At 36.6% G+C, this 11,674-nt stretch overlaps 2 protein-coding genes across 7 annotated transcripts; one reads left to right on the top strand and one right to left on the bottom strand.

Annotated features, from left to right (window-relative positions):
* The first annotated feature begins 357 nt into the window (after positions 1 to 357).
* On the top strand, positions 358 to 2,591 carry LOC122585926 (glycerol-3-phosphate acyltransferase RAM2-like). The gene is made up of 2 exons (XM_043758041.1): positions 358 to 1,044; positions 1,619 to 2,591. Exons 1-2 carry the CDS (start codon positions 424 to 426, stop codon positions 2,531 to 2,533), a joined length of 1,536 nt encoding a protein of 511 aa, XP_043613976.1. The 5' UTR covers positions 358 to 423; the 3' UTR covers positions 2,534 to 2,591.
* Positions 2,592 to 2,723: 132 nt separating this feature from the next.
* On the bottom strand, positions 2,724 to 7,863 carry LOC122585879 (chromosome partition protein Smc). 6 transcript variants are annotated; one of them, XR_006321813.1, is made up of 15 exons: positions 7,517 to 7,863; positions 7,373 to 7,405; positions 6,841 to 6,996; positions 6,643 to 6,753; positions 6,018 to 6,192; positions 5,855 to 5,911; positions 5,624 to 5,760; positions 5,469 to 5,528; positions 5,308 to 5,385; positions 5,092 to 5,165; positions 4,623 to 4,702; positions 4,459 to 4,538; positions 4,211 to 4,350; positions 4,076 to 4,138; positions 2,724 to 3,031 (listed from the first exon to the last, which is right to left on the bottom strand). XR_006321813.1 is itself a non-coding variant. In XM_043757991.1 (15 exons), exons 1-14 carry the CDS (start codon positions 7,580 to 7,582, stop codon positions 4,079 to 4,081), a joined length of 1,248 nt encoding a protein of 415 aa, XP_043613926.1. In that variant the 5' UTR covers positions 7,583 to 7,863; the 3' UTR covers positions 2,724 to 3,031; positions 4,076 to 4,078. The 6 variants fall into 6 exon arrangements, 5 of the variants coding, with proteins under 5 accessions (XP_043613926.1, XP_043613925.1, XP_043613927.1 ...); XM_043757991.1 differs by having other exon boundaries at positions 4,267 to 4,350; positions 4,623 to 4,699; XM_043757990.1 differs by having other exon boundaries at positions 4,267 to 4,350.
* Positions 7,864 to 11,674: the final 3,811 nt, after the last annotated feature.

The following is an 11,674-nucleotide window of genomic DNA, read 5'->3' on the forward strand; positions in this document are numbered from 1 at the left end:
TACATAGCTTAGGTACGTGTCAATTAATGAGATGACTGTTTAATTAAGCACACAAGCTCATTTAAAAATTCACAATTAACTTTTTTTAAAAACACAACAAATTAATTTTGAGGTTTTGCAAACAAAGATAATAATAAAAAACTATCTGACGTAGAGCTCTAAGGTAGGAAATAAAAGACCAACAAGAACAAGAACAATTTGATATGTTGTTATCACCCACCAAAGTTGTCCCCGGATGACTTTTCCGTTGCAAACTATGAAACACTGATTTTACTAGTTTGTGTTGTTAGTTATTGCCCTTTTTCAAATGTTTTTATACTTCTATATATATGCCTCATCAACATTGTATACGTTCAATTCAAAGTTTAATTTCAATAGATCCTTGGCTTTGAGAACAAATTTGAAGTAGTACGTACTTAAAAAATGACGACGGATGATGCTATGGCATTTCCAAGAGTTGAAAGTTGCAGTTCAATCGGACGGGATAATCATACAGTGGTGGCTGATATGGACGGTACCCTTCTAAGAGGTCGTAGTTCCTTCCCTTACTTTGCATTGGTTGCTTTCGAGGCCGGTGGGGCTCTTCGGCTTCTTATGGTTCTTCTATCAGCTCCATTGGCTGGACTCTTGTACTACTTCTTGTCGGAGTCGGCTGGTATTCAGGTTCTTATATTTGCCACATATGCTGGAATGAAAGTCTCCGACATTGAGTCAGTGGGCAAGGCAGTGTTACCTAAGTTTTACTCGAGTGATCTGCATCCTGAGTCATGGCGGGTGTTCTCAGCTTGCGGGAAGCGATGTGTGCTCACAGCGAACCCAAGGATTATGGTGGAGGGCTTCTTGAAAGAGTTTATGGGAACCGATATAGTTTTGGGAACCGAGATTGGAACCTATAAGGGTCGAGCAACAGGACTTGTGCTCAGCCCTGGCGTGCTGGTGGCTGAACAGAAAGCACATGCCCTTATTAAAGAATTTGGAGATAATCGGCCTGAAATTGGGCTCGGTGACCGCGATACTGACTTTCCCTTCATGAAACTGTGCAAGGTACTTAGTTTACCCTAACATATATCATGCATGCCTATATCATATGTTTTAGTTAGATGTCATATCTCTGAGCTAAACTTTTGGTACATATGTGTTAAATATAAGGAAAAATCCATAAAATGGTAACTTATTTACACAAATTTCTTATTAAAGGTAACTTTTTTGTTTTCGTTTATTTAAAAGACCTTATTTTCAAAAGTTTCCTAATAAAGGTTATCTCGTTATTTTTTGATAGACAACGTCTGTTAAGTGCCACATCACCAATGTCACGTCATCAAATTTGATGACGTGACAGTTGACTTTGACTAGCTTATATTCGTTTGGTGACGTCGCAAATCTGATGACATCAACAAATCTGATAACGTGACATCAGTGACATGGCACTTAACGTGCGTCGTCTGTCAAAAACTAACGAGATACCTTTTATTAGGAATTTTTTAAAAATAAGGTCCTTTAAATACACAAAAACAAAATAGGTTACCTTTAATAAGAAATTTGTGTAAATGGGTTACTTTTTACGGATTTTTCCCTTAAATATATCATGTTTACATATATTATAAATGCATGCTTGCAGGAGGCTTATATTGTGCCATACAACCCAGAAGTGAAGCCGGTAACAAATGATAAGTTACCGAAGCCGATAGTTTTTCACGACGGACGGTTGGTTCAAAAGCCCACCCCACTAATGGCCATCCTCATCGTCCTATGGATTCCCATCGGTTTCATCCTTGCATGTCTCCGTATTGCTGCTGGTTCCCTCCTCCCGATGCCACTAGTCTACTATGCCTTCTGGGCACTTGGTGTTCGAGTCACTGTTAAAGGCAACCCTCCTCCCCCGGTCAAGAAATCCTCTGGCCAAACAGGTGTCCTCTTTATTTGCTCCCACCGTACTCTTCTTGATCCCATTTTTCTGTCCACGGCCCTTGGTCGTCCCATCCCTGCGGTCACATACTCCGTCTCTCGTCTATCTGAAATCATCTCCCCGATCAAGACAGTCCGATTATCACGTGATCGAGCCACAGACGCATCCATGATTAAGAAGCTTCTAGAAGAAGGAGACTTAGCCATATGTCCGGAAGGTACCACTTGTCGGGAGCCGTTTTTACTTCGCTTCTCAGCCATGTTTGCAGAGCTAACGGACCAGCTTGTTCCGGTGGCAATGGTGAACAAGATGAGCATGTTTCATGGGACTACAGCTAGAGGATGGAAAGGGATGGACCCTTTTTACTTCTTTATGAACCCTAGTCCTGCTTATGAAGTTACCTTCTTGAACAAGTTACCGTTGGAATTAACATGCACCAGTGGAGGCAAGTCTAGCCATGAGGTGGCTAACTATATACAGAGGGTCATTGCAGCAACACTTTCTTACGAGTGCACCTCCTTTACCCGCAAGGACAAGTATAGGGCACTCGCTGGAAATGATGGCACCGTGGCTGCTGAGAAGCCTAAACCAAAGCCAGAGGATGCCAACAATATTATGGGTTGTTAGCTCTATAAGTATCAGTCTTGTGATTTCTAAACTTAGGTGATTAAAACTTTTCACAAATTGACCGGGAAACAACACATAATCCCTTTCTTTTTCTTTGTTATTCCTCAATATAAGAATAATAATGCAAATTTTGTACTCGTAATTTTGAATCACTTGCATATATAATCATCATTACCTTCTGTATAATATATCCCTTTAAGATTTAGTTTCTATTAATAACTGATAAAATCGTTGAGTCGTATTTGGACTGATTTTTGCAATATAATTGCAAATTGTACTTGACGCTTTTTGTCCAAAACCATTCTATATCTCACATTTTAATCAGCTGTTTGACATGAAACTAAGAGTACCATGTATTTGAATATTAACCGCATACCCTCAAGTCACTAAAGCTTCAATTTTCTTCCTTTCTTCTGTAGCTTAGTGCTTATATCATGAAGAGTGACAATTACTCCAAACAACAATAACCCGGAAGTTCCATGTATGTATGTTGAAAACCTACATAATGACTCAACAATAAGTGAATTACCATCAATTGAGCTACTGTATGCGCCTAATTTTGACTAACACCTGAATTAAAACCGACCAAATAAAAAACATCGCTTCTAAAGATGTAGTTAACAAGTCGCTGAAAGTACACTCCCAAGACATGATCGAGGGGATAGGGCCTCCTCAGTAACCCCAATACGTGATGATTAAAACGCACATCATCAAAGGGATAGGGCTCCTCAGTTAACCCCCAACATGTGCCAATGTGGGTTAGCCCACTTGGTAGAGGCTCATACCTCTTGGGGAGAGATCCAGGGTTCAATCTCTATCATAGGTATATTTAGATGTAGATGTAGAAATGGTGCAATGGAAGAATAAAATTTGGTGATGTTCAAGAGCTCAACCTAATTCATTTGACTAACATGTTTTGATATGTTTCAACACACAGTTGACCGATAATCTTTAATATTTTGATCAAGTTGTCGAATTCCCCTTAGCTAGCCATCTAACATCTTTGATACGAGTATAGATTAATGCTAAATTATAGGCTCATTCATTGTCTTTAGAAGTGGACCAAAAACAAACCATTCATAAAGGCATGTGTTGTGGTGTTTTTACCAGAAGGGGTGACATTAAAAACAAAATACAATGACAAAAGAAATACCCATGTTTAACATGTAAATACTAGGTTTCGGAACTTTATTTGGGGCAACATAATAATAGCCGTAGTTTGCAGGTTACCACCAAACGACACAAGTATATCTGCGGAGTAGGAGATCAAATTGAAAGATTTTTGCATGATTTGAATATATGTGACAATGAACTCATATCCCATTGACCAAGTCTGTCAAAGACTAATAAAGGGGCCAAAAATAACAGCCTATCAACATCATTAAGACCCTACAACACTCAGTCTTGTAGCACTATGATAATGGTGCATGTACAAATAGTCAAGCAAAGTATAAAACATGCATATTACGACTACCTCAAACAATGTCTTTAGGTGCTATCAAATATCATTTACATTACTAAGCATCGAAGGAAAAAAGTTACCTTTCATGCTTGTGTAGTTGAGCATTCTGAATCTAACTGTTGTATATACATGTCGGAGTCATCCTATGTAACAAGAAATCAATTGCAGTTCACAGATATATTACAATAGTAAAAAAAAATGATGATAATGCGTACTCTGTTTACTTGATTAACTTATATTTTCTTTAGCTTCAGCGCCAAGGTTTTCATCCCTTTTCTTCGACAGCAATTGCACTTGGAGCATTAGCAGCAAGCTGAGATTCCGAGTGAACTGAGCTTGGAGGGGGGAAACCGGACTGCCCATTGTACAAACAGAGATTTAAGTTTTACTCTTTGGAAGTCTCAAATACATGAGATTGATAGGAAATGTTTTAGAGAACAGATGATGATGGTGTCCTACTTGCCTCTGACACACAAGAGTTGACATTATTATTCTCTGTCAAGGGACCAGCAATATGATCATGTTCCTTAAATGATGGTGAGGCTGCATTTAGCCATATATGTATAATTTATCTGCACCTTTCTTAATTTTAAAAAAATAAAGAACATAACAAAATACCATGAATACCTTCAATTTTGTCAACAATTCCTCGAGAAGCCTCCTGATGAGAACTTGCTTCACAATGCTGGATATCATGATAAATCCTACTTCTCCAGTTACCAGGTTAACATGAGAAAAGCAGCTACCAGATAAAACTAAATGTCTAAATTTAATTCATGTACCCAGATTTTAAAAATTATAATTTTACAAGATAACACATGAGGATGCAAAACCATGGTGTATTGTCTTGGCTTTTAAAGTTTTCATTAGATAAATTTATTTTTGTTTTGCATCTGACCACAATATAATTTTAAGTAATTACCCATATAACCATATTCAAGTTTCTTTGTTATATAAAACAAAGAGAGATCGCCATGTTTTTGTCCTAATGTTCATCAATATGTAGCAGACTCGGTGTGTGTGTGTGTGTGTGTGTGTGTGTGTGATGTGATGCACTTACAGCGTTGAGTGAAGCACGTGGTGCACTAAGTCCTACCTGTCGTCTTCTTTGTCCTTCTCTGTTGCATCTTTCTCTTGGTTTGCCAGTACTATAGAGAAAGAAACTCTATCCTGCATTGAGATTGGTATTAGATAGTCAAGACTGACATCATTTATTATGGACAAATTATATAAACCATTGAGAAGTTTGTATTTTTGTAATAACATCAAAGGTAAAGTAAATATCAGCAACAAAGAGGTACTATTATCTAACCTCTTCATCCATACGTGACAAAGTGTCCTGAATGGCCTTAAAAGTAACTTCCAACATCCCTAGTTCAGAGCGCAGGGCCTGATAAGTCGAGAAATAAAGTTATGGGTTTGTCAACGGAACAATTGTGTGAAACAGAGACTAAATTTGTCTTGAGTGCTTACTTTGTTCTCTGAAATCAAAGTCTGAATGATCCCTTCCTTCACTTGAACAGTTTCCTGAAGGTAAGGTTAGTTAAGAAAATTTGGCATTTTCAATAAGTGCATTAATCAGGGTGTTTTATAAGTATAAACATCTACTACGATAATGGTATGGATATCTCTTCAATCTTTAATTGGCATTGATCAGTTATTTTTCCCATCTCCAGTTGTGCCTGGAGTTCTGCAATCACCCTGTCCTTTCTTTGGAACTCGATCTCATTATTTTTCAGTTTAGTTTCAAGGTCACCGATTTTTTCTGCACAGAATAAAATACACGTGCACCCTCAATAGTGATGTGTTATCAACATTTATTCACTAAAAAGGAAATATATTGAAAAAAACTGCATTACCAATAAATAACTTCTCAAATGCACATACTTTGTCCATCTCTATCTTTAAACGAGCTCCTGAAGATAATAAGATAGATAGAGTTCAAGGAAAGCTACTGAATATTAATTAATAAAATGATAGAAGCAATTGATCATACAGGTGAAATTAAAAGTAGACGTGTACCGATTTCCTCTTTCTCATTGACAACACTTTGTGCATTGTCCACTAGTTGGTTGACAAAGTATGCCTTTCTTCTTATCGAGTCGATTGATAATAAGTGGGAATTTATCTTCTCGTAAAGCATGGCAATCTTTTTATCTTTGGATTCAATGGATCTTTTCAGTTCACAAGTAGATTCCTGCATATACCAGCAGATGAAGCTTGAACAACAGAAAACCACATCTGGAGTGAAATAGGAGTTGCTGGTACCCAATAGTTCTAACTAACTAGATCCCCGCGCCCTTTATGCACGGACCATTTGTCGATAGATCAACAGAAGCGGCTCTATTCATAAAATAGGAAAAATAGCGATATGCATTTGATTTGAGCATAATTGTACATGAATAGACATAATGCAGACTGTGCGTCCCTAAAGTAATGGTGAATGCAGAATTAAAAAAACATAATGCCCAAATCCTGAAAAGACATTTGTACATATTATTGATCTGCAAGAAAAGGCTAGTCTATAGCGGTATACACATGTAATAATTTTATTTGTGATAAAGTGTAAAGAACTAGTAGTTGAAGGCGAGGCATGAAGTATAAAATATAGATGCAGATAACAAATTTTCAGTAGATAAAGACATGCCTGGTAAGCATTGAGAAAGGATTCTTTAGCTTGAAGAATGGTGGTTATCGTATCGGTGAGTTGTTTATGTTTGGTTTGAAGCAAATAATTGTCATCTTCAAGCAACCGCACCTGTCATTTAATACCAAGTGTGTGTGTGAGGTGAGATATAAATAAATGAAAAGTAATTTTATTAGTTGATTGAAAGAACGGAAAAACCTTGCGTTGGAGTTGTTGGTGAAGGTGTGTGGATGATGATAACTCAGCTTCCAAATGTTTAATCTTTCTTCGTAATTCTTCTTCTTCTTCTTCTTGATCATCATTGTAATCGGCATTGTCGTCATCATCATGGCTTTGCTTCTGCTTCTTCTTCGGCTTGTTCGGTTTTGCAAAAAATAAAGATAAGAAAACATATATATAGGCTAAATGTTTACAGATGATAACTGATACTACTATAGTTTTATTGTTAGTCGAAAATCGAATAAATGTACAGCTGGGTCCATCATATTGAACTTAGAAGATATACCATTAAACAAACAGGTTATTATAATCTAGTTGTAACAAATGAGATTAGGGCGTGGCTTGCAGCATTTTTTTTTATATCAGTTATTATTAACTATGCGTTAAGTTGTTTATAATAAAGCTGACGAAAGCTATCTTAGAGACAGAAGTAAATTAAAAATTAAATACTTGGGAACAATAATAATAATGATGATGATGATAACAATAATAAGATGAAGAAGAAGAAAACCTGGAAATGAGTATCAAGTTGTTGTTGTTTTTCCTGAAGCAAAACTAAATCAAATTAAAAATAAATAGATAAATAAACGGATGAATAAAATGTATATAAATATAAAGAGGAAGAAGAAGAAGAAGATAAGGGATTATTATTTACAAGTAGTAGTGTGATAAGGGTTTGGAGTTTGAGCTTGAATTTTGATACTTTCATCATCATCTCCATCTTTGAATTCCTCACCTCACCACCAAGACGCTCACTTTCTTCAATTCAATTTTCCTGGATAACATTCATATTCATATTTACCAAACATGCGATCGCGCGTTGGACAGGATTAAACCTTTCCTAATAATATGATGTATTTCTTTTTCTTTTCTTTTCTTTCTTAACCGCCAACGAACAAAAGACGACTACTCGTTTCTTAGACGATCCCCGTTCAAAAACTAATTTCTCTGTTATATCCATCTAACCCAACAAAACATAATTTCTACATTCCCATTAACAACCCAAACAAACTATCATTTAAAATTAGTAATAATATTTATATTTAATACTTAAAATACATTTTATTTTAAAAATCATAAATAATTAGATTAAAAATTATTATACAGGCCTCAAACATATTTAAAATAACTTGTTTTACATTATACATGAATTAAATCATAAATTTAGAAAATAATAAATTAAATAAGAAAGTCTTACTATAAAATATATAATCTCATTGCATGTGACCATTTAACAAACCAATTAATATATATTAAAAAAATCATCAACAAAATACAAAAAATACTCGTAAAATGGCTTTTTGTTTTTCCTAAATCCATTTAAATGTGAATATAAATATTAATAACAGGAGGTAACAAAAGACGACTACTCGTTAGGTCAATTCAACTCTCTCTTCTCTCTTTCTCTATCCTCTCTCTCTCCCAAACGGTAACAAATTTTCAGATCTAAGATCTGAATCTGTGATCCGGGGAGTGGGATCGAGTTTGAGATTGAGTGTTTGAGATTGAGATCGAGATCGAGATTCGGTTAAGGCTTCCACTACGGTGGATCCACTACGGTGGATCTAACCCTATTTTTCACTTTTGGGTCGGATGTCCCTTCCACTCCGGTGGATCTGGAAGCAGCCTCTCTACCTTTGAGTAGGGGTAAGGTCTGTCTACATCATACCTCCCCCATACCCTGGCTTTTGTCGGGATTAGGTATCGTTGTCATTGTCATGTCATTTACCAACATGCGATCGCGCGTTTGACAGGATTAAACCTTTCCTAATAATATGATGTATTTCTTTTTCTTTTCTTTTCTTTTTTAACCGCCAACGATAGCATGAAACAAACACCTTCATAGCACCTACAGCATCCATGTTATGGTTAAAAAACAAAATGTGAGGTTAGTAGTAGATTTCCACCAGTTGCGAGCATTCTTCCTTAGCATGCGAGAAGCACATAACACCTTCATCTCCTTGGGACAATAGCATGAAACAAACACAACCTCTATATCCTCCAACCATTCCATAGCACCTACAGCATCTTGAGTACCATCAAACTCTTTCGCACCACACTTCTGGAAGCTATCATACTTAAAGTTAGTAGTACGAGGAGCAACCACCACACGAGGCTCCACTACATTCACCCCGTCATTCACATCAGCAACAACATTCACAGGAGCAACCTGTGATCTCACAATAGATGGCTCGGCATAGTGTGAGCGGTTGGAGTAATTTCCATCAGTATGCTCATCCCGATGCAAGCTAGCTTCCCTTTCAGCCCTCAACTCTTCAAACATTTCAGCTTGATTAGGAATCTGCTCGATTACTGGGTTTGCCCTATCAATTTCCGACCTTGTGGGTTGTGCACCCGGAAGTGGCCTTCGAGGAGGCCTTTGATTAACTCCATTTCCAGCTCCATTCTGATTAGCTTGAGCATTATTTGCGGTAGCTCTATCACGTTGGCTGTTAGAACGAGTGTTAACCATTATGTCTACAATACAGTGACGACGGTTAGCAAGAGTTAAAGCGAGAATAGGGAGATTAAGGCTATAAAACATTAAATTCAACAATACATAAACACATTCAAGCCTCCACCTACACTCTGACTCAATCTCAAACCCGTCCTAATGTGTTACATCTCAATGGCTAAGCATACCTACTTAAGCCCTACTTGTCCTCTATCGGTTTAAGTCCAATTCCTATAGTAATCCTATAGTCCTTGGTTCACTTAAACCATTTCTCTGATACCAACTTGTAACACCCGTCATTTTAAAAACCTAGATTTCAAAAAAAAACTTTTCATAACGGCGTTTAAAAAGTAGCGGAAAAGGATCACTTTAAAACTGCTTCATCCGTAACCGGATGATACCTTTATAAAATGGTGTTACTAACGTGCATCATCAAAACAATATAAATGAAATCCAAGTTATGGCACCAACATCAATGCCATCATGGTTACATGTTCATGAATCGTAAATAAAGTAGCCAAGACATAAGGTTAAAAGGGGAAGTCTAAGCATTTAACAAACTATGCTAGTCTTCTTTATTGCATCTACCCATCTCTCCGAGCTAATCTTTTCCTAGCTCAAACCTGTTTATCCTGAAGAACACAACATTTTCATAAAAGCAAGTGTTGGCTAATAAAATAGCTAAGTAAGATACACACATTTTGATAAAACGTTCTTCATTTTACTTTCATAAAACCTCGTCATATTTTACTTATCAAAACATAACCACATTACGTATCATCCATAACAATCATAGATAATCCCATCTTTACTTATTCCCACATCCCAACACATCATATCATATCAACATATATATACAACTTAATCAACATCTCATATCTTGGCATAACACACATACACATATTCCACGTATACATATTAGCACATGTAGAGTATATACTCCTAATTGTGCCTATCAACGATACATCATACTTATCACACGTCTCAACACATCTTATTAAATCCCATGTCAAATTGTAATCCCACATCTTAAATTACATGTACATCTTTCTCACATATTCATGTATCTATCTTAATCAACTTATTCTCACGTCTTACATATTTACATATTACGCACTAGCTTTACAACTAGCACGATTTCCCACGTCTTACGCACTAACATTACAACTAGCACGATTTCCCACGTCTGACGCACTAGCTTTACAACTAGCACGGTTTCCCACGTCTTACACACTAGCTTTAAAACTAGCACGGTTTCCCACGTCTTATGCACTAGCTTTACAACTAGCATGGGTTAAGCTTAACACTTCCCACGTCAATCTCACGTATTTAGCTATAGCATTTCCCACGTATTTATATCTTTCTTACTTTTTACGCACTAACACTAAGGCTAGAACGGTTTCCCACATCTCACATTTTACTTTAACATTAGGTACAATCTTTACCTAATTAGTCCCACGTCTACTTTGCATTCAATCCCACTAACGTGCACAACTAATAACAATTCCTACGTGTATCCAGTGAACTAGACATATCATACTTAAGTCCCACATACAAGCCATCACATATCAACATTAAGGCATCTCAACGACATTATCAACAACACATATCTTAAACATATCATGACAACGTAATTATAAGCATCATACTTCATATGCACATATTTACTTCTACTTTAAACATCATCACATCAACATAAATCATTTCAACATGCATACATTCCCACAAAACCTCCCGCATAACCTGGAAAACCCCACACACATTAGATAATCCGATTAAGAGGTTAATTATTAAAAACCACATTTTGTTGTGCCTCCAGCGTGAGAAAATTCATGTATCTTACCTTGGTACAACTTATCAATGAGTTATATATATCTTACAGTGCTTGCTTAATATCCCCGACAACCTATTATACATTAAACATACATTACATGAGTTAAAAGGAGCGAAAACAGTAAACTACAGTTAGTAGGGCGCACCAAAAAGTCAGTGGGTCGCACTGAAGACACTCTGACCCCAAACTGACCCTTAGTGGGTCACACCACTTTCCAGTGGGCCTCACTGGCTTCAGATTTATCAAAAAATGGGATTTTCTTGTTTCATTCGTTTCGAACTCATCTCAGACCCTTACGACCTGAAACTTTCTAGATCACTTCAAGACATCTTTTAGGACTTAATTAACACCATGAAACCATCAATTGATCCTTGAATCAAATACAACAATGATTCACTCTTTAAGATACCCGAAAAACGTAAAATCGGTAACGTGTTGATCAAAATCTCAATACATCAAGTGGATTTACAATTAACCACCTGAAATAGACTCTAATACATCTAAACAACATAATTCATCATTAA

This window comes from Erigeron canadensis, chromosome 1, assembly GCF_010389155.1.
Source record: "Erigeron canadensis isolate Cc75 chromosome 1, C_canadensis_v1, whole genome shotgun sequence".
NCBI lineage: Eukaryota > Viridiplantae > Streptophyta > Magnoliopsida > Asterales > Asteraceae > Erigeron > Erigeron canadensis.

Excerpts from the sequence above, each read along its gene's own strand:
- LOC122585926 (XM_043758041.1), top strand. The coding sequence starts at position 424 with ATGACGACGGATGATGCTATGGCATTTCCAAGAGTTGAAAGTTGCAGT. Across the intron at positions 1,045-1,618 it reads CCTTCATGAAACTGTGCAAG|GAGGCTTATATTGTGCCATA; the intron begins GTACTTAGTTTA and ends GCATGCTTGCAG.
- LOC122585879 (XM_043757990.1), bottom strand. The coding sequence starts at position 7,582 with ATGGAGATGATGATGAAAGTATCAAAATTCAAGCTCAAACTCCAAACC. Across the intron at positions 7,406-7,516 it reads CCCTTATCACACTACTACTT|GAAAAACAACAACAACTTGA; the intron begins GTAAATAATAAT and ends GTTTTGCTTCAG. Across the intron at positions 5,912-6,017 it reads CAATGAGAAAGAGGAAATCG|GAGCTCGTTTAAAGATAGAG; the intron begins GTACACGTCTAC and ends TATTATCTTCAG.